General features: G+C 39.5%; 1 protein-coding gene across 4 annotated transcripts; it reads left to right on the top strand.

Moving 5' to 3' along the window:
- Window positions 1-1,402: 1,402 nt before the first annotated feature.
- On the top strand, window positions 1,403-18,048 carry LOC143877286 (alpha/beta-Hydrolases superfamily protein). Of its 4 annotated transcripts, none has more exons than XM_077379269.1 (10): window positions 1,403-1,607; window positions 1,777-1,833; window positions 4,187-4,249; window positions 8,062-8,194; window positions 8,988-9,255; window positions 9,650-9,778; window positions 9,897-9,946; window positions 10,053-10,150; window positions 10,226-10,513; window positions 17,233-18,048. In XM_077379269.1, exons 3-10 carry the CDS (start codon window positions 4,202-4,204, stop codon window positions 17,719-17,721), a joined length of 1,503 nt encoding a protein of 500 aa, XP_077235384.1. In that variant the 5' UTR covers window positions 1,403-1,607; window positions 1,777-1,833; window positions 4,187-4,201; the 3' UTR covers window positions 17,722-18,048. The 4 variants fall into 4 exon arrangements, with proteins under 4 accessions (XP_077235384.1, XP_077235383.1, XP_077235386.1 ...); XM_077379271.1 differs by lacking the exon at window positions 1,777-1,833 and adding an exon at window positions 6,164-6,269 and having other exon boundaries at window positions 1,404-1,607; XM_077379268.1 differs by lacking the exon at window positions 1,777-1,833.
- Window positions 18,049-24,137: the final 6,089 nt, after the last annotated feature.

Here is a 24,137-nt window from a genome sequence, read left to right as displayed (position 1 = left end):
TACTTGCATGCCTCAATCTCACTATTGAGATCTTTGTCCAGCGTGGGACCCGGACCCACTTGGTTGCTACTGGGGTGCTTGTCAGATCAACGATTCCACATTAGGAAGTACATATACCATGCGTGCACTGATTCATGATCATATCCGTCCATAAAGACACAATGGTATCTCCAGTCAATCCCATGATATGAATTAGACCTGGCAAACAGGTTGGCCAGGCTGGGTTTCACCCAAACCCGTACGGGTCCGGGTCACAAATGACCCATAATCTTACGGGTCACTATTTTGTGAACCCCACCCATATGGGCCGGGCGGACCCATAGGTCACCCAATTTTTTTTCTTTTTTTTCCTGTTTTTATTCTCACACTATAGGATGATCCAAACCGTCCATGTGATGGGCCATAACGTAAATAGGTTGTGCCCAAAAAATCATTTCCATAGGATGATCCTAGACCTCTGATCTATGGAGGAATTGCATATTATTTATGGAAAACTCTATAGATCAGAGGAGTAGGATCATCCTATGGAAATGATTTTTGGAACACAACCTACTTACGTCATGTTCCTTCACATAGACGGTTTAGATCATCCTATGATGTGGTCCGTATGGTACTTTCTAAAAAATACGGTACTATAAGGGCTTACACCATATAAAATCTCAATCATTTGGTTTTTAACGGGCACCCGCAAGTTTACCTAGCCTAGCCCAGCCCAGTTTTGAGGGGTTGGGCGGCCGGGTCAAATTGCAACGGGTCACTACTAATTTAGTGACCCAACCCCGTAAATTATTGGCGGGCCGGATGGGGCCGGGTCACTTTTTGCCAAGTCTACTATCAATCTTCTTTCTTCAGCCCAATATTACAAGTTTTTATATGGTGTGTGGTCTTCTAATCAAGGTTTAAAATTTCGGTTTCGGTACCGGTTTCGGTCCTTGAAATTTTGAAATTTCTGTCGAAATCTGGTACACAATCCGAAAACAATATTTTATTCCATATTAAATTTTGGCCGAAATTTCAGTGAAATATTAAATTAATATTTAAAAAAACAGATTTTTTGGGTCAAATTTCGGAAAAACTGAAATTTCAACCGAAATTATGAAATTTCGGCCGAAATAAATGACCGTATCGGTTTTGTTTGATTTCGGTGTCGGTCTCCACCGAAATCCGAAATTTAAAACCATGCTTCTAATCCATTTTTTTTTTTTTTTTCCAAAAGGTACTGTATGACCCACTCCCTATATTGACCCAAACCGTCAATTTATCGGCACACAACGTAAGTAGGTTGTGACCCCAAAATCATTTCCATAAGATGATCCTGACCCTCTGATCTATAGATGGATGCGCTTATTACATACGCAAACGCTCTGCTAGTCTGCTTAGCGTCCCATCATATCTAAGGGTCGTTCAAGACCCGGTAATAGAGGGCCCGGCTCTTCCTGAAAGTCGGTTAACCTCCCCAACTAAGCAAAGAGAAATAAATCTCAACGCATCATTTTCTCCCAATTTTCTCTTTCCTTCATCTCAAAAAAGAGACCTAACAACCTAAATTTTCTCCAGATTTCAACAATATCTGCTCCAGTTATCCTATCCGTGATCCGAATTTATAGGTAAGACCTTCAATTTTCCCGCATTAGGTCTTTTGAAGAATTTCATCTGAAAAATGATACGCCTTCATGCAGTAAATTTAGGAAATATGGTTCTATTTTGAGATCTGTGATCATCTCCTAATTTCTTGTAAATTGATTAGGGTTTTGTTCTTAATGTGATTTTGACTAGGAAAATTGGTTGGAATATGAGTCGGTGGTTTAATCCTTCTTTGTTGATTGTGACTAGGTAAAATGATTTGATGTTTTAAGATATGATTTGAGATTCGTTCATGAATTGTTTATATACTGAAATCTGAGTCTGTTGAAGGATCCTGTTTGTGTGTTTTCTTGAATGGAAGATTGTATCTGTGCTCCACCATTTCCTTAGACTGGATTGAACGTAGATTTGTTTTGTTATTCTTTCTGGGATTGTTGGATTATTATTTAATTGCATTGATGAAAGTTGAGTGTTTCCATAACTTTTAACTACAATTCTCTTTGCTGGCGCGATTTCTATTCAGGCACATCTTCAGATTGGATTGGATGATGTATTGTGTTTTTTGGTTGTTCTATTTCAAATGGTTGAATCTGTTAATCTGAAAGGTAGTTTTAGTAATGGTGTGGAGGACTCCTGTCATGGAAGTTGGTCTCTGCGCCAAGTGGGGGTGGGGCAAGGTTGTTGAGGAATAAGGAATTGAAGGGATTCTGATCTTGCTAGGGGATTTGATGTATATCTTGGCCATAATTTAGGGTGGGGGATTGGAAGGCTTTTTTACCTGGATTGTGGCTCTCGTATAGGGGAGTTCTAAACTGTCATGAAAGTTAGAAGAAGAAGAAAAGGGAAGGAGAGGGAGAATCGGGAAGAGAAGATGCAAAACAAATGGTTGGAGTGAAGACATCATTTCAAGAGAGATGGTGGGTAAATTACTTCTGATTTCTGAAAGAAGAAAACAATCCTCAACTGTACAAGATACAGTGGTTCATGATGAGAGGTGAGTTACTTGCTTCTACTCATTGCTTGGTTTCTTTTTCTATTAGACCTAAGTACAAAGAAGTGTGGTGTGATGTGGTCCCAATATTGCTAGGGAGACCATGATACTATGATCGAGATGCAACTTATAGGGAAAAGAGAAACCCTATCCTTTGTGAATGATGGAGAAAAAATAACTCTTACGAAGGAAGATTTTAAACCCAAGTCTTGTAAAGAGGAAGTTTCTTATCTTAATTTGCAAAAGATCGATGAGGAAAGTGAAGAATCGGCAATTGGGGATACATTGGATAGTACGGATGATATTCAATCAACATTAGTTCTCAGTCCTACGATATATTTCTGCAAAACTTATAAAGATTTGGTTCTATAAAACAATGGAAACACGAAGATGAGCTCTTTGGAATCAATGGTGGTCTCATCTATGATAGTGATGGAGAAGAATACATAGAAGATGGAATGGATGACAATGAAAGAATGAGTTTTTCAGAGAAAGAAAGGGACAGAGTGAGTTTTTCTCTCGGGTTTCTCGTGTATGGTCTTGGTTGAGAAGAAAGGGGAAGGGTTGCAGGTTTGTGGGTTTTGGATCAATCCATTATTATTTTTTTGGAATGGCAAGTGAAAATTGATTGAAAGCGAGACATAGGAGGTCCCAAAGAGGACAAAATAAAGAAACGAACAAGATCCGGAAAAAATTACAGAATACAAAGCAACTAGGGAGGAAGAAAGTCAAAATGCTCAATACTATCCCTAAATACGCCCTCTCTAGCTAGTATGTTAGCCTCTCCATTCGCCGACCGCCTGATGTGGATGAAGGAGATCAAGGAAGATCGAATTCTATCATGAATTTCATCAAATAGAGCGCCAAATCTCCAAGGAGTGGAACATGAGCCTCTTAGCCACCTAATTACATTGAGAGAATCCCCTTCCACGACCACCTTATTAAGATCTTCATTGTGAAATAACTTGATGCCATGATGGTAACACGAACTTCCGCCTCATTAGCGTTAGCCACACCTATAGGACCACTGAAAGCCCATATTACTCCCCCTTCGTTCCTCAAATGACCTCCAATCCCCGCAGGCTCCGGATTGCCCAAACTTGAACACCCATCAAAATTAAGTTTGAGAATCCCATGGGAAGGAGGGGACCAAACTTGGATAACTTTGAGATTTTTACTAGATGCCAAGCAAATCTCTTTCCATCCACGCCACAAATCATATGCCGATACAAATCTAAAACCTTCTAAAGTTTTCACCCAAGATATGGTTAAGGCATTCAACTTCTTGAATTGGATTTGTGTCCCTTCTTAAATCCCTTAAAAACTCTAGCATTTCGTTCCTTCCAAAGTACCCAAACTGTAGCTAAAAATGACACTTGTAAAATCTCCGTGGATGTAGGCATCTTGGCCGAACCATGTAAAATATCCATGTTCATCTTGTGGCTTGTTTTTAGTTTTACTTTTCTGTTTATTTGTCTGCAATTGGATCGGATCTACCCGGCAGATTTTTCTCAACAATTACATTAAGTGTCATTATTATTCGTAGCATCTTTACTTTTTTAGCATATTACTGCAATCATGATTAATCACTTTGTTTCTTCTGATTGACAGAATTTTGCTGCGTCCATGGAGGCTGGCTCCTCTAACAAAGGAGAAACAAATGCCCCTTTAGTGGTAAGGACTAGTATGATGAAATATCTATATGGTTATAATAGATTTTTGTTTTTGCTTGTTTCAAGTAATTGACCTTCACTGCTTTCATGAATTTTGTGTATTTCGTACGAGTTATTATAATGTCTCAAAAGATACGCAAGAAGACATGATTGATTTTATAAGTAAATATCACATTGCATGCTATAATTATTCCCAATATACACTTTGCCTTTCTTTCTTTTTTTTCAAATTTCATTCGGTATCGATAATAAAAACTGTTTGAGAAAAAAAAACAATTTCTAGAGTGGCAGAGCTTGCTCAGCTGCCAAAACTGGCCTATTAAGAGTATCAAGGTTCGTTGCCATCCATTGGGGCCTCTTAAAAACATTTTCGAATCAGATCCTTGATTTGAGTAGTGTTATTTATGCTTGCTTTCCTGCATATTTTGGCAGATCAATGGGATGCCAACTAACCTTGCTAGTTAGTATATGTGAAGAATCTCATAGGTACCAACCAAAAAAAAAAAAAAGAATCTCACAAGTGTATACAGCAGAGAGAAAGAAGAAGATTTTGTAGGGAATAGCAAGAGGAGAGCTCACTTTGTGGGACCGGAATTTTATTCATTTGATGTATATTACATCCCTAATGACTTGTATATATAAGCACTTGCGTCAGTGTGTAAAAACTCCTTGACTCGACAAAGAACTCGCCCGAGTCGACTCCTTTTTACCTTGGCAGCTACAGAGTCAATAAACTCCTTTGACTCTCCCAAGTTATGAACGCGCCAACCGCGTCAACCACGTTCTTGGCCGCGTCCGCGCCGAGTCGACAAGGATTTTTCTTGGCCGCGTTCCGCGTCACATCCGCATCCGCGTTTTTAAACATTGACTTGCGTTACATAATTACAAATCTTCCATTAATTGACCCAACATAAAAACCTTTGTGTGTGCACCATATTGGCAATGTATTATCTCTGAAACTCAATCGCAAGTTGCACACTGTCCTTGAACTCAAGAAAGCAAGCTTCAGTTTCGGTCGAGATTTTGGTCCAGGCGGAAGTGGAAGTACTTTGTGGAAGTTTTTAGAAGTCTATGGAAATCTTGTAAAAATAATGAAAGTTTATGGAAGTCCATGGAAATTTAAGAGAAACTTCACACAAATACGCACCCAAAAACCAGAAACTCCTTCTCAAGTTGTACAATTTTCTTGAGCACAAGAAATCAAACTTTGGTTTCGGTCAAGATTTTTATACACGCGGAAGTGGAAGTACTTCATGGAAGTTTTTAGAAGTCTATGGAAATCTTGTTAAAATAATGAAAGTTTATGGAAGTCCATGGCAACATTGGAAATTCAACATAAGCTTCACACGAATACGTACCTAGAAACCATTGCATAAAGAAACCATCTATACAAACATCTACTATTTAAAATAAATAAGATCAAACATCTAGTGAAATGCATTGTTGTGCACGTTTGGAACAGTAAGGTTCAATCTAAACACATGTATTTTACATGTTTCAAGACCTGATGGTCTTTCCATTGCTTTTACATTTCATCTAACTCATCTAATTAATGGAATAGGCATTAATGTTTCTGAATTCATGGAGTTTTTTTGTTATGTGGGTGCATACGAAGGAATCATATTTCAGACTTTGGTCCCCACCGAAACCTACACATGTTGGCCGTAACTGACACTTCTTGACCGAAGTTTAAAACCATGCACACTCAGGTTGCCATATAGACAAATTTGATGATCCCTTGCGAGTCCTTTTGTGACGATGTTTGCAATCCGTTTTTGCTTGGAACAAAAACTAGAGCTATCTCACCACTTCTAGTCTTTATTTGACAAAGTGAAAATCCTTTTCTATGTGTTGTTTTCTTCATGAAATGCTGGATTTTGTAATAGTTGACCGCACTTTGGTTGTCAAAATACAGTTTCGCATATCCTCTTGTGAGCAGCATATGTAGTTGCGAACCATCCGACAATCTCTATGGCTTGTAGAAAGGAGAAGAAAATAGAGAATAGAGAATAGATCCGTGGGTATGCTCTCTCAGACGACCCTAGTATGCTTTTATTAATGATTACCCAATAGAGACAAGAATGCCGTTATAACTTGCGGGTTTATTTATATCATATCTCAACACTCCCCCTCAAGTTGGTGAGTAGATATCATCCATATCTAACTTGCTTATTATTTCCTCGTGTCTACTCTTGCAAACCCCCTTAGTTAAGATATTTGCCACTTATTGATGTGTAGTAACGTAGGGAGAACAAATCGCTCTGGAGGTTAGCTTCTCACTTATGAATTGTCAATCCACTTCAATATTTGTGGTCATGACATATTGAATTGTGTCACGGGCAATGCTAATAGCAGCTTTGTTGTTAAACCATATATAGCTTTCTTGAGTCTGCACACGTGATCCTGTCTGCTTCCTCAAAGCCGTCCGGTTGTTCCATGTAGACTTCCTTCTTAACTTTGCTATATAGGATTACATTTTTCATGCCCATCTGATTGAGTTTCCACATAATGTTGTTAGCTAAGGCCATGATGATCATATTGTGGTTGCTTTGACTAAAACACCGAAAGTTTCTTCATAATCAAGACCAAGTTGTTTGTTGTATCCTTTTGCGACGAGTTTAGCTTTGTATGTATCCACTGTTCCATCTGACTTCTGTTTTATCTGATACCGTGTGAAGAGTCTCATAAGTATATAGGAGAAGAGATATAGAGTATAAGAAGATTTAATAGGAAAGAAGAAGAGAAGAATCCACACAATTCGTGGGGCTGGAATTCTATTCACTTGATGTATATTACAACCCTAATTACTTGAATATATAAACACTTATGTTGCATAATTACAAATTTACCATTAATGAAGTGACACACCATATAACTTTTGTGTATGCACCATATTGGCTAATGTGTTATTTCTAATAGTATATACGTATTTAGGTTTCTCCTTGGGTTAAAATCAAAGTTCTTTTTTTTTTTGAAATGGTAGAATGATTTCATTAGATAAGGGAGCGGGCCGAGGAGGACCACTCCCGAAAGTACACGAGAAACAGTAAAAATAAAGATACAAAAAAACTCTCAAGGAGGGAGGAAGTCAAACCACTCCAATGTCATACGACTAACCCCACCCCTAGCCAAAGAATCCGCCTCCCCATTGGCAGATCTCCGCACATGATTGAAAACAATAGCAGAGCCCGAGATTAGATCATCTATTTCATCAAAGATAGACGAAAATCTCCAAGGAGGCAACACCGCCCCCTTCAACCATCGAATTACATTGAGTGAATCACCCTCCACAATAATGTGATCCATGCTCTCTCTATCAAGTCTTTTAATACCATGATATACCGCCTTTACCTCGGCCTCCGAGGCATCACATACCCCAAGAGGGCCAGAATAAGCCCACACAACTTCGCTGCAATCATCACGACATAACCCACCTACCCCGGCTGGGCCCTATGGGTTGATGGACTAATTGAGATACATATGCTCCTTTGTGTCTAAACCTTATCCTCAATCTGATGTTTATCCTTATGGTCTCTCATCTGGATTGAGGCAAATTCATGGGAGATAGGCTGAAACCTATGGGTTGATATACACACAAGCACATGCGCTCGCGTGCGCACACACATGCTCTTAGATGTAAACCCATATTTGAGCCTATTGGCAAATGGATCTTGGTCTCCACATCAGCTTTTTGGTCCCAATACATTTTGTTTTTGCAAACAAGTCGTATCTATTTGTATGCATAAATTTCTTGAACCTCTGGCTAATTGTTTTTTAACAATTTCCTACTTCTAATGATTGTTCTTTTCTCAGGACTCCAATGATGGTTTGAAAATTGACGGGCTCATCCCTCAGATTTTTACATCTGTTCCGGCTCTCAATGAAGCTGCTTCTTATCTGACACAAACTACTTCATATTTAACTCAATGCTTCTCTAATTTTGTTGGTGAGCTTCTTTTCTAGAATTCCTATATTGGTTCTGTCATCCTTCTTCACTGCACTATTTTGTATGATATTGTTTTGATTCTAAATGAATGTATTATGATATCTCTGGGACCTTAATTTTCTCTTATTATTCTTTTCTTTGTATCCTAGCTATGATTCCGCTACCTTCTATTTCAGTATAAAATTCTCCATTATTTCTGTGTTTAGAAATTTATGCATTAATCAGAACAACATGCTATACTCATTTTATCTAAATTTGTCGAATGGTGGGGAAATTCAGGCCCATCTTGTTTATGAATCTGAAATTAGAACCAAGAGTTTCCTTGAGCTAATTGCTGAACAGTTTCAGAGTTTGGTGACTGGTTCTCTTTTTTGGCCTGGCACACATCCATTTAGCATTGGTCAATATTTTCACCATTTGGATTTATATCCTTGATCAACACCTGCCTAAGAGTTTATCTCCCACCTGAGTTCTTCACCATCTAGGCTATGTGAAAAATGATAACCATAGTTTCCTGGACATATTATGCTTTCTGAAATCCATAGGATAAAAGTTACATCCTGAGCAGCAAACACAGGTGGAATTTTGGTGGTATGCCAATGCTTTTCCCCTCTAATTATTTGGTTTGGGCAGAGGACTGATATTCTTTATCATTGTTTTCATTCATAATCCATGGCTTCATGATTAATTTTTTTTTATCATATTTAACACTATTTTATTTTGGGAGTTCTAGATGGAAATATAATGTTTGAAATTCAAATAATATTTTATTTGATTCATGGTGTTATTATAGATGAACCTGTGCCTGAAGATACTAGCATGGGTGGACGTGAATCAGCAATGCTATCACCGGGAAAAATAAAAGAATCCCTTGCGAATGGTTATCAGTCTTCGCATGGAACTTGTTCCACATCCTTTGAACCTTGTAATGTGTCCACTGCTCCCCCATCTATGCGTGATGCAAGACTGAGGAGGAGCTCAACAGGAAATCAATTCCAAGATACCACCGAGCGAGTCGAATCAAGTGATAAAGTCCAAAATGCATCTTCAATTTTTCAAGGGTATGTATGTCCTAGTTACTTGTTGATGCATGCTTGGTTAGGTCAAAGCAGATACAATCTTGTGCAAAGTTATTTGTCCATCTGTGTGTCAGGCATGTGTCAGAGTCCTTTTTAAAAAAAAAGGCATGTGTCAGACATTACTTATTGGTACATGATACAACAATATTTTTGAACTTTATTTTTAGTTGTTTAAAATTTAGATTTCAAAATCTACATTTTTGAGGTATTCTTCTTGTAAATTAATGAGTGCATTCGAACAAAGTTTTTAGAGCATAATCTTAAGACGCTCCAGTATGTTTCATTATTAATTCTGTACTTTGTTTTTTTATGTTTAATTAAATGATATACAGATCTTATGCGAAACAATTGTGGTTTCTCACATGTTTGCTTTCAGACTTATTGCTCGGGCTAGGAAGACTATACGTGGATCAGCAGACGATATAGGATGGCTACAGCGTGCTTCAGGAATGCCACCTGTTGAGGATGGAACTAAACGATTCATGGAAGTTCTTGATAGCATTAGGTATAGCTGTAAATTTCACCAATTTCGTGTGAAGTTTTATTTCCCACCTGATCTACCTAGCAATGTCACACAATACATTCTTCTAACCTCTGATTTTAACTCTGACTTCGGATTTCAGAAATGGTGAACACAAATTGCCAAGTTCGATGGTGTACTTATTTGTTCCAGGTAACAATTATTAAGTTTTTCCAATGGGTGATGATAAGCAAATTGGTCAGCTTTCTGCTTAGACACCCTATGCTTATTATGGCTCCCTTGGCTTCTGGTTTGGCAGGTCTTTTTAGCAACCATGGTCCACTTTATTTTGTTAATACGAAAATGTCCTTCTCAAAGATGGGTCTAGCTTGTCATATTGCCAAGATTCACAGTGAGGTAGTTCATTTGTTTATTTGTAGTTTATTGCATTTTTCGTGTTGTTTATCCTCTATATTTCAATTGAATATTCAGGCATCTGTTGAGAAAAATGCCAGAGAAATAAAAGAGTATATTGAGGAAATTTATTGGGGCTCCAGGAAGCGTGTCTTGCTCCTTGGACATAGCAAAGGGGGAATAGATGCAGCAGCTGCATTATCTATGTACTGGTCAGATTTGAAAGATAAGGTTGCTGGGTTGGCATTAACTCAAAGTCCATATGGAGGTAGCCCAATTGCTTCGGATATCTTGCGCGAAGGGCAGCTTGGTGACTATGTTCAGTTACGGAAAATCATGGAGCTCCTTATATCTAAAGTGATTAAGGTACTATTATTGCTGTCCTTCTCTATGAACATCTCCTGCATATCTTATTTCAATGATACTTGTTACATTCAAAAGAAAGAAAGAATAAGTTATATTGTAATTGTGTTGATACCTGTATTCTCTTTGGATTGATATTTTTACCAAGAGGAGTGCTAGATTCACAGGTGCCTTTGCAAAAAAAGGGGGTAAAGGGCACCCCTATTGGTCAATTTTTTTTTAAAGATAACATTTATTAATATCAGAAAAGTGTGAAGTACAACGGAGCAGGGACAAGATGTCCCAAGCTAGCTATAACCATGACAGTACATAAGGAGAGTGAACTCTTAAACCCGGAATCCCTTGGTGAGCCCCGTTAAAAAACACAAGGTCATCCTCCCTATTGGCTCCAGCCTTTGCTAATCCGTCCTCCACCTCATTGGCCGAACAGCACATATGTATCAAGCGTGGTCGTACGACACAAATGAAATCCCTGAATTCATCAAGAATAGGCGCAAGCCTCCAGGGACCAGGTCAGCAATTCGAAGGCCACGCTATTACATTGGAAGAATCACCCTCTACAATAATAGGCCCGACGCCATATTGGTCAATTACCATTAAAGACAGTTATGATCTTAATTTTCTGTGCCATCTCTAATGGGATTTGACCAACGGCGACGCCCTTTGCCCCATTTATTGCAAGGGGGCCTGTGAGTCTAGCATTCCTCTTTTACCAATGCTGGTCACAGTGAAAGAATTAGTTTATAGGCTCTTCTGTCTTCTGTTATTTTTTTGTTATTTCTGTATATTAAACTGGTCAATAGGTTATGCCAATCTGTGAGAAATAGCTTGACATGACTGGGATCTGTTCATAAACTTTTACAGATATTTCTTCTTGTATCACGTGCTCCTAGTCTTTTTACCCATGATATGTGTATGCTACAAAATAGATGAAGTAATTTGAGTGAATACTTTTTCTATTCCTGCTAAGTAGATAAAGTAATTTTCTCATCTTTGGTCCATTTTCCATACCTTGAGATCCACACTTGTTTACCTTATTTTTTATCAGTCATATGATGGAGGAAAGCTACCCCCACCACCCAAATATAAAATGGGTACAGGGTCTCCTTAGAAATTACAACACTTGATTTGGAAACATGGAAGAAAGCTGGCACATATTGGTTTAATTGGCCCAACTCAGGAAAGAGCATGCTATTACGCTTGATGACGAATAGAAAATCCAAGGCTTATGTGTATGTCGGATGATTTTCCATCATGAGTAGTATAGAGTTGGGTTATACTTTATTGTTCAGGACTTGTGCATATTACCATAGTGGATAGAGTGTAGAGTTGGGTTATACTTTATTCTAGAATGCTTTATCAGTGTATTTCCACTGCGACTTTTAATTTTGCTCAATGGGAGGAAATATTCTATTTTTGGTTTCCTTAATAATGTGTCAAGGAGACCCCCTATCTTCATTCTTATTCACTCTTGCAGTTCAAATATTGTTGCAGATACTTCATTCCTTCATATAATACCTTCTCGTTGCAAACAAGGAATGATTTGCACTTCTTTGAAACCCAATTTGTCGGAGGGCACTTCTCAACTTTTGGAACCAGTCTTGGAGATTGTTTGAGTCTACAAATGATCTTTTTCAATCTACAAACCACTCCCTTCATCCCTGAGAAATCTTCGAGGAGTCATGTATACTTTTCTAGTAAGTCACCATCCAAGAATGCATTCTTGATGTCAAGTTAGTACAAAGGTGAAAGGCCCCTTTCTTTTTTTCTTTTTTCTTTTTTGAAAATTGACAAATATATTCATACCAGCAAATTTTATAATGGGGACTAGTAGTCCCACCAGATTTACATAGTATGAATTGTCCAAGAGCTTTCTCCTTGGCCCAAAAGAAAACCCATTACCCCTTACATTACCCAATAGCCTTAATTGTATCGAATCCAACAAAAATGCCATATTGTGGGCCCCCAAGTCAAAATCATGACCTGCCACGTCACTTAGACTTCTCCACCACATCCCGAATTCAATTTCCAAAAATCCCGCTCAAAGGCCTAGAGCTATCGTGCGCCATCACCGTGCACGATAGCCAACCACTGGACAACATCGGATCTCCAACGGCCTCTACCTCGAACCACCACCAATCACCACGGTCACCACCTCCAGTCGCACCTCCGTTTCATCCACAGAAAACCCGCCAGGGGTTTCTCAGCCACCACCACCGTCATCAAGATCCGGCAACCACCATTGCAATTGGCCACCACTCCCGTCCTCAGGCCACCATCCATGATATTGATTCCGGAGACCAAGCCTCCTACAGCCAAACCCATCAACCCCATTGTAATCCGGCAATCCACAGCCTCCGAAAGTCCACGGCCTGAAAAATAAGACTGCTCCGCCTGTAGCCGGTCTTCCACAACTCCGGATCCAGCTACCCACGGCCTTTCACCGCCTCTGGCAACCTTTGCGGTTTTCCTCGGCTCCAGATCCATCATCACGGCCTCCACGGCTCCTGATCCGGCCTCCTCGGCTTCAGATCCGGCCTCCACAGAAGAGCCATACTCCAGATCCGGCTTCCACGGTTCCAGATCCAGCCTCCACGGCTCAACTTTTGCCAGCAATGGGGAGAGACGAGAAAGAGAGGGAGAGACTCAAAAGATACAGAGGAAGAGAGGGAGACGACAGGGAGCCAACAATGGGGAGAAACAAGAAAGAGAGGGCGAGGCACAAAATACAGAGAAAGAGAAGGCGAAGAGAGAGAGAGAGAGAGAGAGAGAGAGAGAGACCGCCTCCCTCTCTAGGGCTTCCATCGACCTAGGGAGGGAGCGCCACGAATCGCCTCTAGAATCTCCTATTTTTTGCCCCAGCAATTTGGTCTTTTCAGATTCAGTGTGAAAATTTGGACCATTTCTCAATTTGTGCATGTCATCCTTGCGCAGGTTTTATCAGATGTCTCCGAAGATTGACATATTTCATTAATATTCAGATAGCAATCGGGACTAGGAGTCCCAGCCTGCAATACAAAATATTAAAATGAATTGGGACGGGCACGCCCAAGACTAATTCAAAGATAACCAAAACAACATTTACTGTCGAGTGTAAGCATTCCTATTCTCTATTTTGTAGATTGCATTCTTGTCATCTTTTCTTACAAGCATGTGCAGCTATCACCTGTACCTGTTAAGACTACTCGACGATTTCCGATGGTTAATACATAGTCTAATAACCATATCTTGGGTTGGTATGGAAATGGGATCTAAGACTATAGCTAACTCCTAACTAGCAACCTGGGGACTCGAAACCAGCACCCTCTTGGACTTTCAGGATGATTGAAAACAAACTACTAAAATTTCCCTCCTTAAACTCCAACACTTCAGAACTAAGACACTCCCAGAAAGAATAGCAAAACTAAAGTATCCAGGCAAGAGGCCTAAAAGAAAGCACGAATCTCTCAAGCTACGGCTATAAGAAAGTAATTTCTGGATAACAACATGTCATTCACAATGCTATTTTGACGATAGATTCCTGAGGTAATGTAGAAGGGATCCATCCTTCAAAGATCTACGACCCCTAAATCTGAAGCTTCAAAAATCATCAAATTAGAAGCAAAATGAACTACCACCAAAAAGCATAGTCCAGCGTGAATTCTCTTTTTCATTTCTATATTTGTTCCTTTTCTGTTCTTCTTCTATTTTCTATTTTTCCTTTCTTTTTTCCTCCTAGTTGATGTTCCACTTTTCCTACCTCTTTTCCTATCTCCTTTTCTTCTTCTTTTTTTTTTTTTTAGGCCGGAAGGCCTTTCATACAGGGTTACTACGCTCGGACCCCTTATCACCATTATCCTTTCCAACTTCTCTTCGCTCCTTCAGGTCCCCTTTCTTATTAGTTGCCACAAAAATAATAACTCGAGCTTAATTCAATTTTGCAATTAAAGCAAAGGTCTCTGAATAATCTACTCTGTAAGTTTATGTGGCCTTTAGCTACAAATTGAGATTTGTATCTTCTTTCCCCATCGGGCATATATCTGTTTGCATTGCACGGGTTTCTTTTCTTCAAGTAACATCACCAAGTCCCATGTCTAATTCTTTGCTAAGGCCAACATATTTTCTTCATCGCCTTCCTCCACTTGGGTGAGCTAATGCCTCTTCCAGCCTTCGGATTCTTCAATCTCAGATACTACTACTGATCTTTCATTTTTTTCTGTTTTTTTTTCTTATTATTCTTATTGATCCCTAGATTCCAGATTTACCTATTGCCTTAAGAGAAGAAATACTGCATGACTCATCCCATTAACATGTTTGGTTTCTATTAAAATTTTCCTCCTATAAGTACTTAATTCAGTGTAATACTTATGCAGGGATTTGTCTCCTAGCATAATTGACCAATTTCCCGATGCGGCTGAAATATATCCTTGCAAAAGAACATACTATGACTAATACATCCATGACACTGCCAGTAAATTATTAGATTTCCAGTCACCTAATAGGTTCAATGGATCCATTAATCTATCAGTTTTGTTTACCTCCAACCAGCAAGTTCACTGATCGAGACCATTCTAAAAAACTTACATTATCCAATCAAACTGTTGTAATTTTCAATCCAAAGTTTTCATGTGGATTTGAACTTGAACTTGGGATATCTGTAGACCCACTGGCCATTTGGCGACTGGGAAATCTAAAAACGCTAAAACGGATTAAATGAGTTGGGGGGTAAATTTGCCATTTTAAAATTTTTAACGGAGAAGTCATCGGGTACACAACTGATTTACAAACTGTTTCTACGTGGATATTTTTCACCACATACGGATCCAAAGAATATTTAGATCAAACAGATACAGATCTCCTAAAATTGAGATCTGGCATATGGTATAAATTGAGATAAGATTTGGGATGGCATGACATCAGTTCTACGGTTACAATGAACAGTTCCTTCCCAAGAAAATAAATAAATAAATAGAGAATAAGATAGGCTGGCATCTTAGGGATTAAGGTTGGATTTGATCTTCAAACCCTAGATGTGGATGAGCTCTGATACCATGAGAAAAAGGAGAAGAAGAAGATACAACGTTTGGATAAGTAAAACACATACAAGTCATGGAGGTGGGTTTCGTTTTTTAATTATTGAGAAATTACGTTTATGAGGACTAAATGAAAAAATACTAATATTACTAGTCTAATTCCCGTCAACAGAGTTAAAATCCAAGCCAATCTTACATAGTGTTATTTCCAGCTGTCAATCCTTTTTGTCTTGACTCTTGAGTCTATTGAAAGAACTGGCTCTACCTTTAGCTTGCAGAAAGTCTGCATTCTACAGAAGAGAGTAAAAAAGCAGTTAAAAAGCTTGATGGGAGGAAAAGAAAAAAAATCATGAAATCAAAAGGTTATACATGAACCCTAAAATTTTCAAGAGAAAACCTAATAATTAACTATCAGTCTTTTATTAAAGATAATTGGAGATGATTGGCAAATCAAATTTTCAACAGAAAGAAAAGTAAATAACAATTTTGTTGCTTGGCAAATTTCCAACTCATATTTCTCATTTAACAACTTGATGAACTCAAGCCTTCATCTAGTCCAAGTTTAGTTTTGAGTTTTGGTCATAATAGGAGGTGTGGGGGTTGGTCATTGGCCATAATAGGCGGTGGCCCTTTTAAAAAGGTGTCTTTGGGATCTTTCGGGAGATTTGAAAGTGGGGTAGCTCTCGACCTTTTGCTTTCTCCCTGAAAAGCCAAAAAATGGAACATCAAAACGATAACTCCTCCCCTCCCTTCCTCTTCCTTGAGTGATCTGGCCATTGGCCGAAAAAGAAAGCAGTCCATGGACCTTATGGAGATAGAGGAGGGTCTTTGTAAGATGAAGGCCATGGCTTGCAATGAAGAAAGGGCTTCTAGGTTTTCGTCGACCCTTAGGGAGATTATTAAGGACTTCCTCAAGAGGCAATGGAACTCTTTAAGGAGGAGGCAAACTGGAAAGTGGAAGTTTTTTTCAGTTTGACTGGGATCTTTAACGTCAAGGAAACTCATACGCCTATGTATAAACACCCATTCTTCAACAAATCATTGGCTGATGAGAGGAATCTAAGGTGTCTCCGATGGGAAGCAGATAAAGCGGTGGGGTTAAAAAAAGTAGGAGGAAAGGATCGTTGGAAAAAAGGCCTCTGAAGTTATAGAACCGAAGCCTGAGGATCCCTCTGTCCTCCTGTTGAATGATGAAGTCTTTGATTTTGAGATTGAGCATCTCTTGAGGAAACTGGGTAATTGTACATCTTGAAGGAGAGTCTGTTTTGAAGATCCTCAATGGAAGATCACAAAGATTTTTGGGTAGAGCTTTTATCAGGGGTAACTAAAAGTTTTTGAAAAAATGATTACGAATGGCCTTCTAGGAAGGAAGGTGGCAGGGATTGGAAGTTTTGGTTTGGATGACGGACGTATAGGGGAATGACAAGAGGAATAGTTTTTTGGTTTTTGGTTTTTTTTCTCTGCTTTATAGCCTGGGAGTTATCTCCTGGGTCCCCATACGCTGTAATACATAGGGGGACTCCTGGTCCCATCTCATGTAATCTTGGTATGATTTCTAATATATCTCCGTCAACTTTCAAAAAAAAGTTTTGAGTCTTGAAATAACTTCAGCTTCACAAAACTTGTCCAATTCAAATGTCAGTCCTGCTTAAATGACTCAATTCATGCTATATTTCAATTGTCATAATTCCATCTTTATCTTTGGCACAGGGTGATTTGCAGGCTCTAGAAGACTTGACGTACGAGAGGAGAAAGGAGTTTTTGAGAAAATACCCACTTCCTGGGGAATTGCCTGTAGTTTCTTTCCACACAGAGGCCGGCATCGCTCCTGGGACCCTTGCTACCTTGTCCCACGTTGCACATGCGGAGCTCCCTATAGTTCCCTCCCTAGCCACTGGTCAATCCACGAAACTCCCAGTGGTTATGCCTTTTGGTGCTGCTATGGCTGCTTGCGCCCAACTACTCCAGGTCAGGTATGGTGAGAAGAGTGATGGGTTAGTCACACGGCGGGATGCAGAGGTTCCTGGGTCTGTTGTAGTGCGGCCTGATCGTAAATTAGACCATGCTTGGATGGTTTATTCGCCCATGAATAATGACCCTAGTGAAGCTGATGCTTCTCAGGTGTGTGAGGCTCTTCTCACATTGCTTGTGGAAGTTGGCCAAAGGAGGAGACATGAGATTTCCATGAAAGATGAGTAAGATTGGTGAGGTGAGCTTCCATTTAAGTTCCCAGTTGTGCATATCATCTGTTGTTTTTCTTCTTTTTGCCCCCGTCCACCCTTTGTTTCTTGTGAATGAAAAAATGAAGTGTAAACATGTTATGTTTCTCCTTTGCTAGGGAATTTGCTGTTTACTTTTTGTCAGAAGGTAAGGGCATTTGGTCATTGAACTAAGAGTGCATAGTTGGTGGTTATTTTTCTGTGTGTAGAGAAAACGACATGTAACAGAATAGCTGCAGTAAATTATATGAGGATCTCTACTTTCTGGAGAGCTGGTATTTGCTACCAGAGAGGGGGGAAAAACCAATTCGAAGCAGCGTATATTTTTTCATTGTTTTTAATGATTTCTCATGCTCTCTCCACTGTGTCCTCTCAAGTCTCTCCCCTTCCCTCATCTCATCTTTCACATGGTCCACCAATATTCCATGGAATTATTTTTCATGGTTGCCCCAAAAGACTAAAGATTGCTCCCCTTTCTGCTAGATCAACAACGAATGGTTTCAAATCTTTCTGACTACAAATATCTTTTTGGGCACGCATGACTACCATGAATTTGTTTTCATGATAAACCCGGGGTCTCCAAGTGGAGATGAGGGTGAAGTCGCTAAAAATTAGGAAACAAAAGACAAGATCATAGTGTCTCTGGTGATGGAAAGTGGCAAAAAATCAGGAAAACAAATTCATGGTAGCCAAACGTGCCCCATGGGGTCAGTTTGGATGAATGTAATATGGTATCTTCTTTACTTTCCCTTTTCTCTTGATTCGAGAGGAAAGTCGAACAAGCGGCTTGCATTTGAAAATTTTACAGTTGACAATATCTGTCAGGTAAATAGTAAATGGCAACCATTTAATGGAATTTAATATATCTTTATCAAATAAACAGGCAGGCGTCTCCGCCAAACGCCAACTACCCAACAAAAAAAATTCAAACAAACACCTTCATTTATACCGGAATGTGGTTTTCAACAAAAAACCATTGGAGTAGAATTTAGTTGGCCATAGGAAAAAAAGACGCAGACAAAGAAAATCTGTGCATTTGCAGACCTTGCGCATACAACTAGTATTCTTCCTCGTTGAGGATTAACCTTTTATAAACATAAATACTCTAATTTTAGTAGTTAATGCTTTGAAAAACAGGTAGGTCATGTTTGGCAGCCATGAAAGTTTTTTCCATGAAATATTAGTTTTTTCAAGCGGCAGGAGAGGGGCAAGGTGTAGGTGGGTGCGGGGGTGGGCGGGGTGTTTGAGTGTGGGTGTGTGTTAAGAAGTGGCTGAAAAACAGGGAAAATAAAAACTCTACGTAACTATCTAAAAAAGAGACTCATCATGCATACTCCATTCAATCACTATCCCAACCTTATCATCATATAAATGCATCTTGTGAAATAGCGTTTTAATTCATTTTAAAAGAAAGAATAGAAAATCTCTCAACCAAACAACAAATTTATGTCATTAATATTTTGGGAAATGCTATCAAGATCGAGAGTATGATGAAGAGCCCAACAATGAGAACGTGTCATGAGCTCAAACAAAATTTACTTCTTTGTAGAATTTCATATTCCCAAGAGAACATGGAATGCCACTTAACTAGAACAAGGGTGGGGTTGGGTGGGTGGGTGTTGTTAGGAATTAACAACGCAGCAGAATAACGATGCAAAGATAAACGAAAGATTCACACACAGAACACACAAATTTACGTGGTTCACTCAACCAGCTTGGTATGAGCTACCTCCACGACAGAGCGACAATCCAACGATTCCACTATTCTGAAGAAAAGACTACAAACCCTCACGCCTCTCCGTAGCCTCTCCTGATATCACATCCCTTTTATATGGCGTTCAGAAACGCGTTACAATAAAGAAAAACCCTAATTCATGAAAGTACAAAACCGCCGCAGTCAGGGTAAAGTGTACAGTACTTTCCAGATTAGACTGAGATCAGGCTTCACCAATAACAGGTGTGTTTGTGTGTGTGTGTGTGGCTAAAAAACAGGGAAAAGAAAAACTCTACTTAACTATCTAAATAATAGACTCATCATGCATACTCCATTCAATCGCTATCCCAACCTAATCATCATAGTAAATGCATCTTGTGAAATGGAGTTTTAATTCATTTTAAAAGAAAGAATAGAAAATCTCTCAACCAACCAACAAATTTATGTCATTAATATTTTGGGAAATGATATCAAGATCGAGAGTAGGATGAAGAGCCCAACAATGAGAACGTGTCATGTGCTCAAACAAAATTTACTTCTTTGCAGAATTTCATATTCCCAAGAGAACATCTAGAACAAGGGAATGCCAACTTCATAGAAGATACGGCCCTAGGGTGATCTGTCACGCAAGGTGTGTAGGTAGCGATAGAAAGGACCGAGTAAGAGTAGTAAGCTATAGTACATGGAACAGACATTCCAATCCGTAAGATGATCTTCCGAAGATCTGCCCAAAGCATGTTTGGTTGCTCGTTTTGGGAAGATCATTGGATGATGATCCTCAGAAGATCTTCCCAAGATCTGCCCAAGGCATGTTTGGTTGCCATTTTGAATTAAAACTCTCTTTGACCACCAGACATCTTCTAGACATCATTATTGTCTTTTTTTCCTATGTGGCTGCAATGTTCCCTCCTTTCTCCCCATCTTTCACCATTTTGGTGCAATTTGGGTGGGAGATTAGGAGAAGATTCTTATCTTATTTTCTTTTATCTCTTTCTCTCTCCTCCACCCTCTATTTTGGTAATGACACCTCTACATCTCCTGCTAATCTTCTCGCAGATTACCATGCAACCAAACACTACTTAGCACTTTACCTCTAATCTTCTCCCCATCTTCTATGCTTGTCTAATTCCCTTTGACTTCTTCTTCTCCTAATCTCCCAGCCAACTTCAAGCAATCAAACAGAGCATAAGGGTTATTCTTGTATGGCAATTTGCCTTTCTCTCGCTCTTACGCAGGATCTATGATGAAATAGCAGTATAGCCTAGGTCTCGTTCAAGTACCTTTGACATTAACACATGCCTATCATATGGTGGAATTAGGGGGGAGAGAAGAGCACGTAAACGATCAGATAAACCATGCAAGTAGTGAGAAGCATCTACGTCCGAGTCATCAACCTCAGATTGTGCTTAAGTCACTTTGTGCTTGTGCAGAATACCCATTTGTTCGGTCCCCTTTTCGGTCGTACTCTCTGTCTCCCTAGCATTACTCATATGCAGTATAACTTGTGTAAGTTAATACCATCAAGACCAGTGGGGCAATATTGTGGATGCCCGTGATCTTTCCTTAATTGGTGGTGTCGGCCTTTCCGTGTCGCAGCGTCACTTGTGGGTGAGTGGGTGTTGGGGCTCATATTGGGTGGCTCATTTGCTAAGGTGGCTGATATCGGCTGTGTGGATTCCCCTTGAGACTAGATCAAAACTGAATCCTTCGCAGAGAAGATAGAGTCGCCACTTGGGATTAGGTCTTAGGACCTATGACTCTCTGAACACCGGAAGGTGTCACCAAAGATGTGGGTACGTTTTCCTGTTATGGAGCTGGATCAGGTACTGTCCCAGTCTCATACTGGTCTCTACTTTGATCACGTAGGGATTGGATCAAGCACCTTCTCGCCCTTTCCCTGTTAGCCAGGAAACATACTATAACATTTTTTTCCTGCATAGAATTTGGCAACCCAGACACACTCTAAATATTTCATCTATTTCTTAGGTAAGGGCATATTTGGAATTATGAAAAGCCCACGGCTTAGTTACTATTTCTAGGTTTAAGAGGATATTATTACAATAGAATACATGGAAGGTTCGTGGGACTTCCTTATGGATACCCCTTAAAAAAAGGGTCCTTAAACCAACGATAGGAAGCCAAAACAAAGTAAACCTAAGCTAACAAGTTCAATTGAAGAAGCTAAGATATATATTTCTCATATAAGGGTACTTTTGGGATTATGAAAAAATATGGCTTAGCTACTGAAACGCCCAACCCTAGTGGCGTTTTCGTCCACCAAACCTAATTGGCCATATTTGGAAATTTGGAACACGTCAGGAATAAATTAGTCAAATCACTTAAAATTCATGGATTTCTGATGATTTTCTTAGATTCATGTTGATTTTTCATTGCAAAGACTCCCATGAATGATCGTCTAGGGTCACCTCGATAAAGAAAGATGATTAGTAATTGAATACATGGACTTTAGGAAGATTTTTCATGATGAAAGATAGGGATTTTTGGGTGAAAAACCCATCAAAATTCGGAGGACCCGCAGATATGGGAAAATTCCAGATCACGTGAGGTCGACTGTGGAGACCGATGGTCTACCGGCAGTTGACCATCCACGGTTCTGTCCATTTTTTGAGGATTTGATTCTCGAGGTGATTTTTGGGGGTTGTTTTGGGTTCCAAACAACCCTATGAAGTATGTTAAACACCAATTTGGGATTATTAATATTGGTAGGTGTCGGATCGACACGGTTTTGTGGATCTCACATTTGTGAGAGAGATTAATTTAACTTTTTTGTAAGTACCTTGTCTCTATACCTGGGTTTTTGAACCCATGATGTTTTGCATGTATTGTGTTTTCGTGATTACGTCCAAATGTTATATTTTGATATGTATTCATGAAATTGTGTTTTAGAATAAATCATGTTCTTAGCATACTGTATTTATGGAAATCGGATCAAGCATGTATGCATGTTTCTGTGTTGGAAATGTTTACTGATTTGATTATACGATTGATTCCATGTAATTGGTTTTGGCATTTGGGTTGTGGTTTTGACCATTCGTATTATTAGGCTAGCACATGCTTGGGAAAATTCCCGTGGTACCTTTAGTATCGTTATCTGCCAGTGGGGACTGTGGCACTGGTATGTGGTTACGTAGAATCGGTCGAATGAGTAATTTTTGAAGGTGCTTTACCTACCAGTTGGGGCTGTAGCACTGGCCCTATGTTTGACCGATCAATTATCTGTTAGTGATGTTGTGGCACTAATGTAGTTAACCCTAAGCGATATTATTGGTCGTTGTATGATTTTGGTGCATGTTGCATCATGGTTTAACCTACTGTTAGAAAAAGTAGTTTTGCTTTTCTTTCTATTGTGTGTGTGTGTGTGTGATAATTCTTCATGTTTATGATCATGTTTTACTTTTATGCTTGATCCACTTGTTATAGTGATTGTGCGGCAAATCATTATAACATGTGCTAGCTGGTCATTCTATCCAGGTTTGGTATCTCTTAGGTCTTCTCCTCAAGGCTCCCACTTACTCGAAGGTTGGTTTTTAGTTCCTTAAAAGAAGGGGAAAGTTCTTTGGGCCATGTGTTTTCTAGCTACTTGTGGGTTCTTTTGAAAGAAAGGAATGCTATAGTTTTTTATGGAGTTTCCAAGTAGCCTTATTTCCTTTTCATCAAAGTTATAGCCTTGACTATAGCTTGGGTGAAATGTCTCCCTTTATTCTCCTTTTTGTTTCGGCCTTTGACTTATGCAAAGGCTGTCGGGAGGTACGCCTTAGTGTTGATCGCCGGCCCTCTATTGTACAAACTTGGTAGCCCCTTGCTTTTGGGTTGTTAAAATTGAATTTTGATGGTTCCAGCATTGGAAATCAAGGACAGGCTGGCATAGGAGGAGTTATTAGGGACCACATGGGTGATGTTATTTGGGCATTCTCAGGTAGGGCTGCAACTCGAGCCGGGTTTTACCCGACCCGCATCAACCCGACCCGAAAATAACCTGGGTCGGGTTAAGGTTTCATGGGTTTCGGGTCGAGCCGGGTTGAGCATTCAAAAGCCCGTAGGAATCTCGGGTCGAGCCGGGTTTGAAGGGGCCCGACCCGACCCGAGTTACATAAGTTATAGTATGTACATTTTTTTCTATTGTTAGTTACAAGTTAAAAGTGAAAACCCACGCACCCACTGTTATTGTATGTGAGTGTAATTTCTGCTTCTATAAGTTGAGTTGATTCAAGCGTTTGATTCAGCATTGTTTGATTGTAATTACAACATTGGTTGATTACGGCATTGTTTGATTCAAGTGTAATGTGAGTGTAATTACATCATTGTTTGATTCAAGTGTAATGTGAGTGTAATTTCTACTTTTATGAGTTGAGTTGCCTTGCCAAACAAGAATTTTCCTTAAAAAATTGCGTCAACGTGAAAAAATCCGATCCGACCCGAGATTTATCATGGGTAAGGCCATGTTTGGGAATCGTGGGTTTTCTGGAAAAAAACCCAACCTGACCCGACCCGAGATATTTCTCGGGTAGGGTTTGGTTCTCCAAAACCCGACCCGCCCGACCCGGTTGCAGCCCTATTCTCAGGGCCTATCAGAATAGCAGATGCTAGTGAATCTGAGGTTAGAGCCGTTCACCATGGCATTCTTCGGTTGGACAAGGAGATTCTAGACAGAGTAATAGTGT

Source organism: Tasmannia lanceolata, unplaced genomic scaffold, assembly GCF_043159265.1.
Source record: "Tasmannia lanceolata isolate RefF3 unplaced genomic scaffold, GAP_Taslan_0.1 ptg000005l, whole genome shotgun sequence".
NCBI classification, from domain to species: Eukaryota; Viridiplantae; Streptophyta; class Magnoliopsida; order Canellales; family Winteraceae; genus Tasmannia; species Tasmannia lanceolata.
The sequence above is the reverse complement of the archived record's forward strand: the minus strand, read 5'-3'. Positions and strand labels throughout refer to the sequence as shown.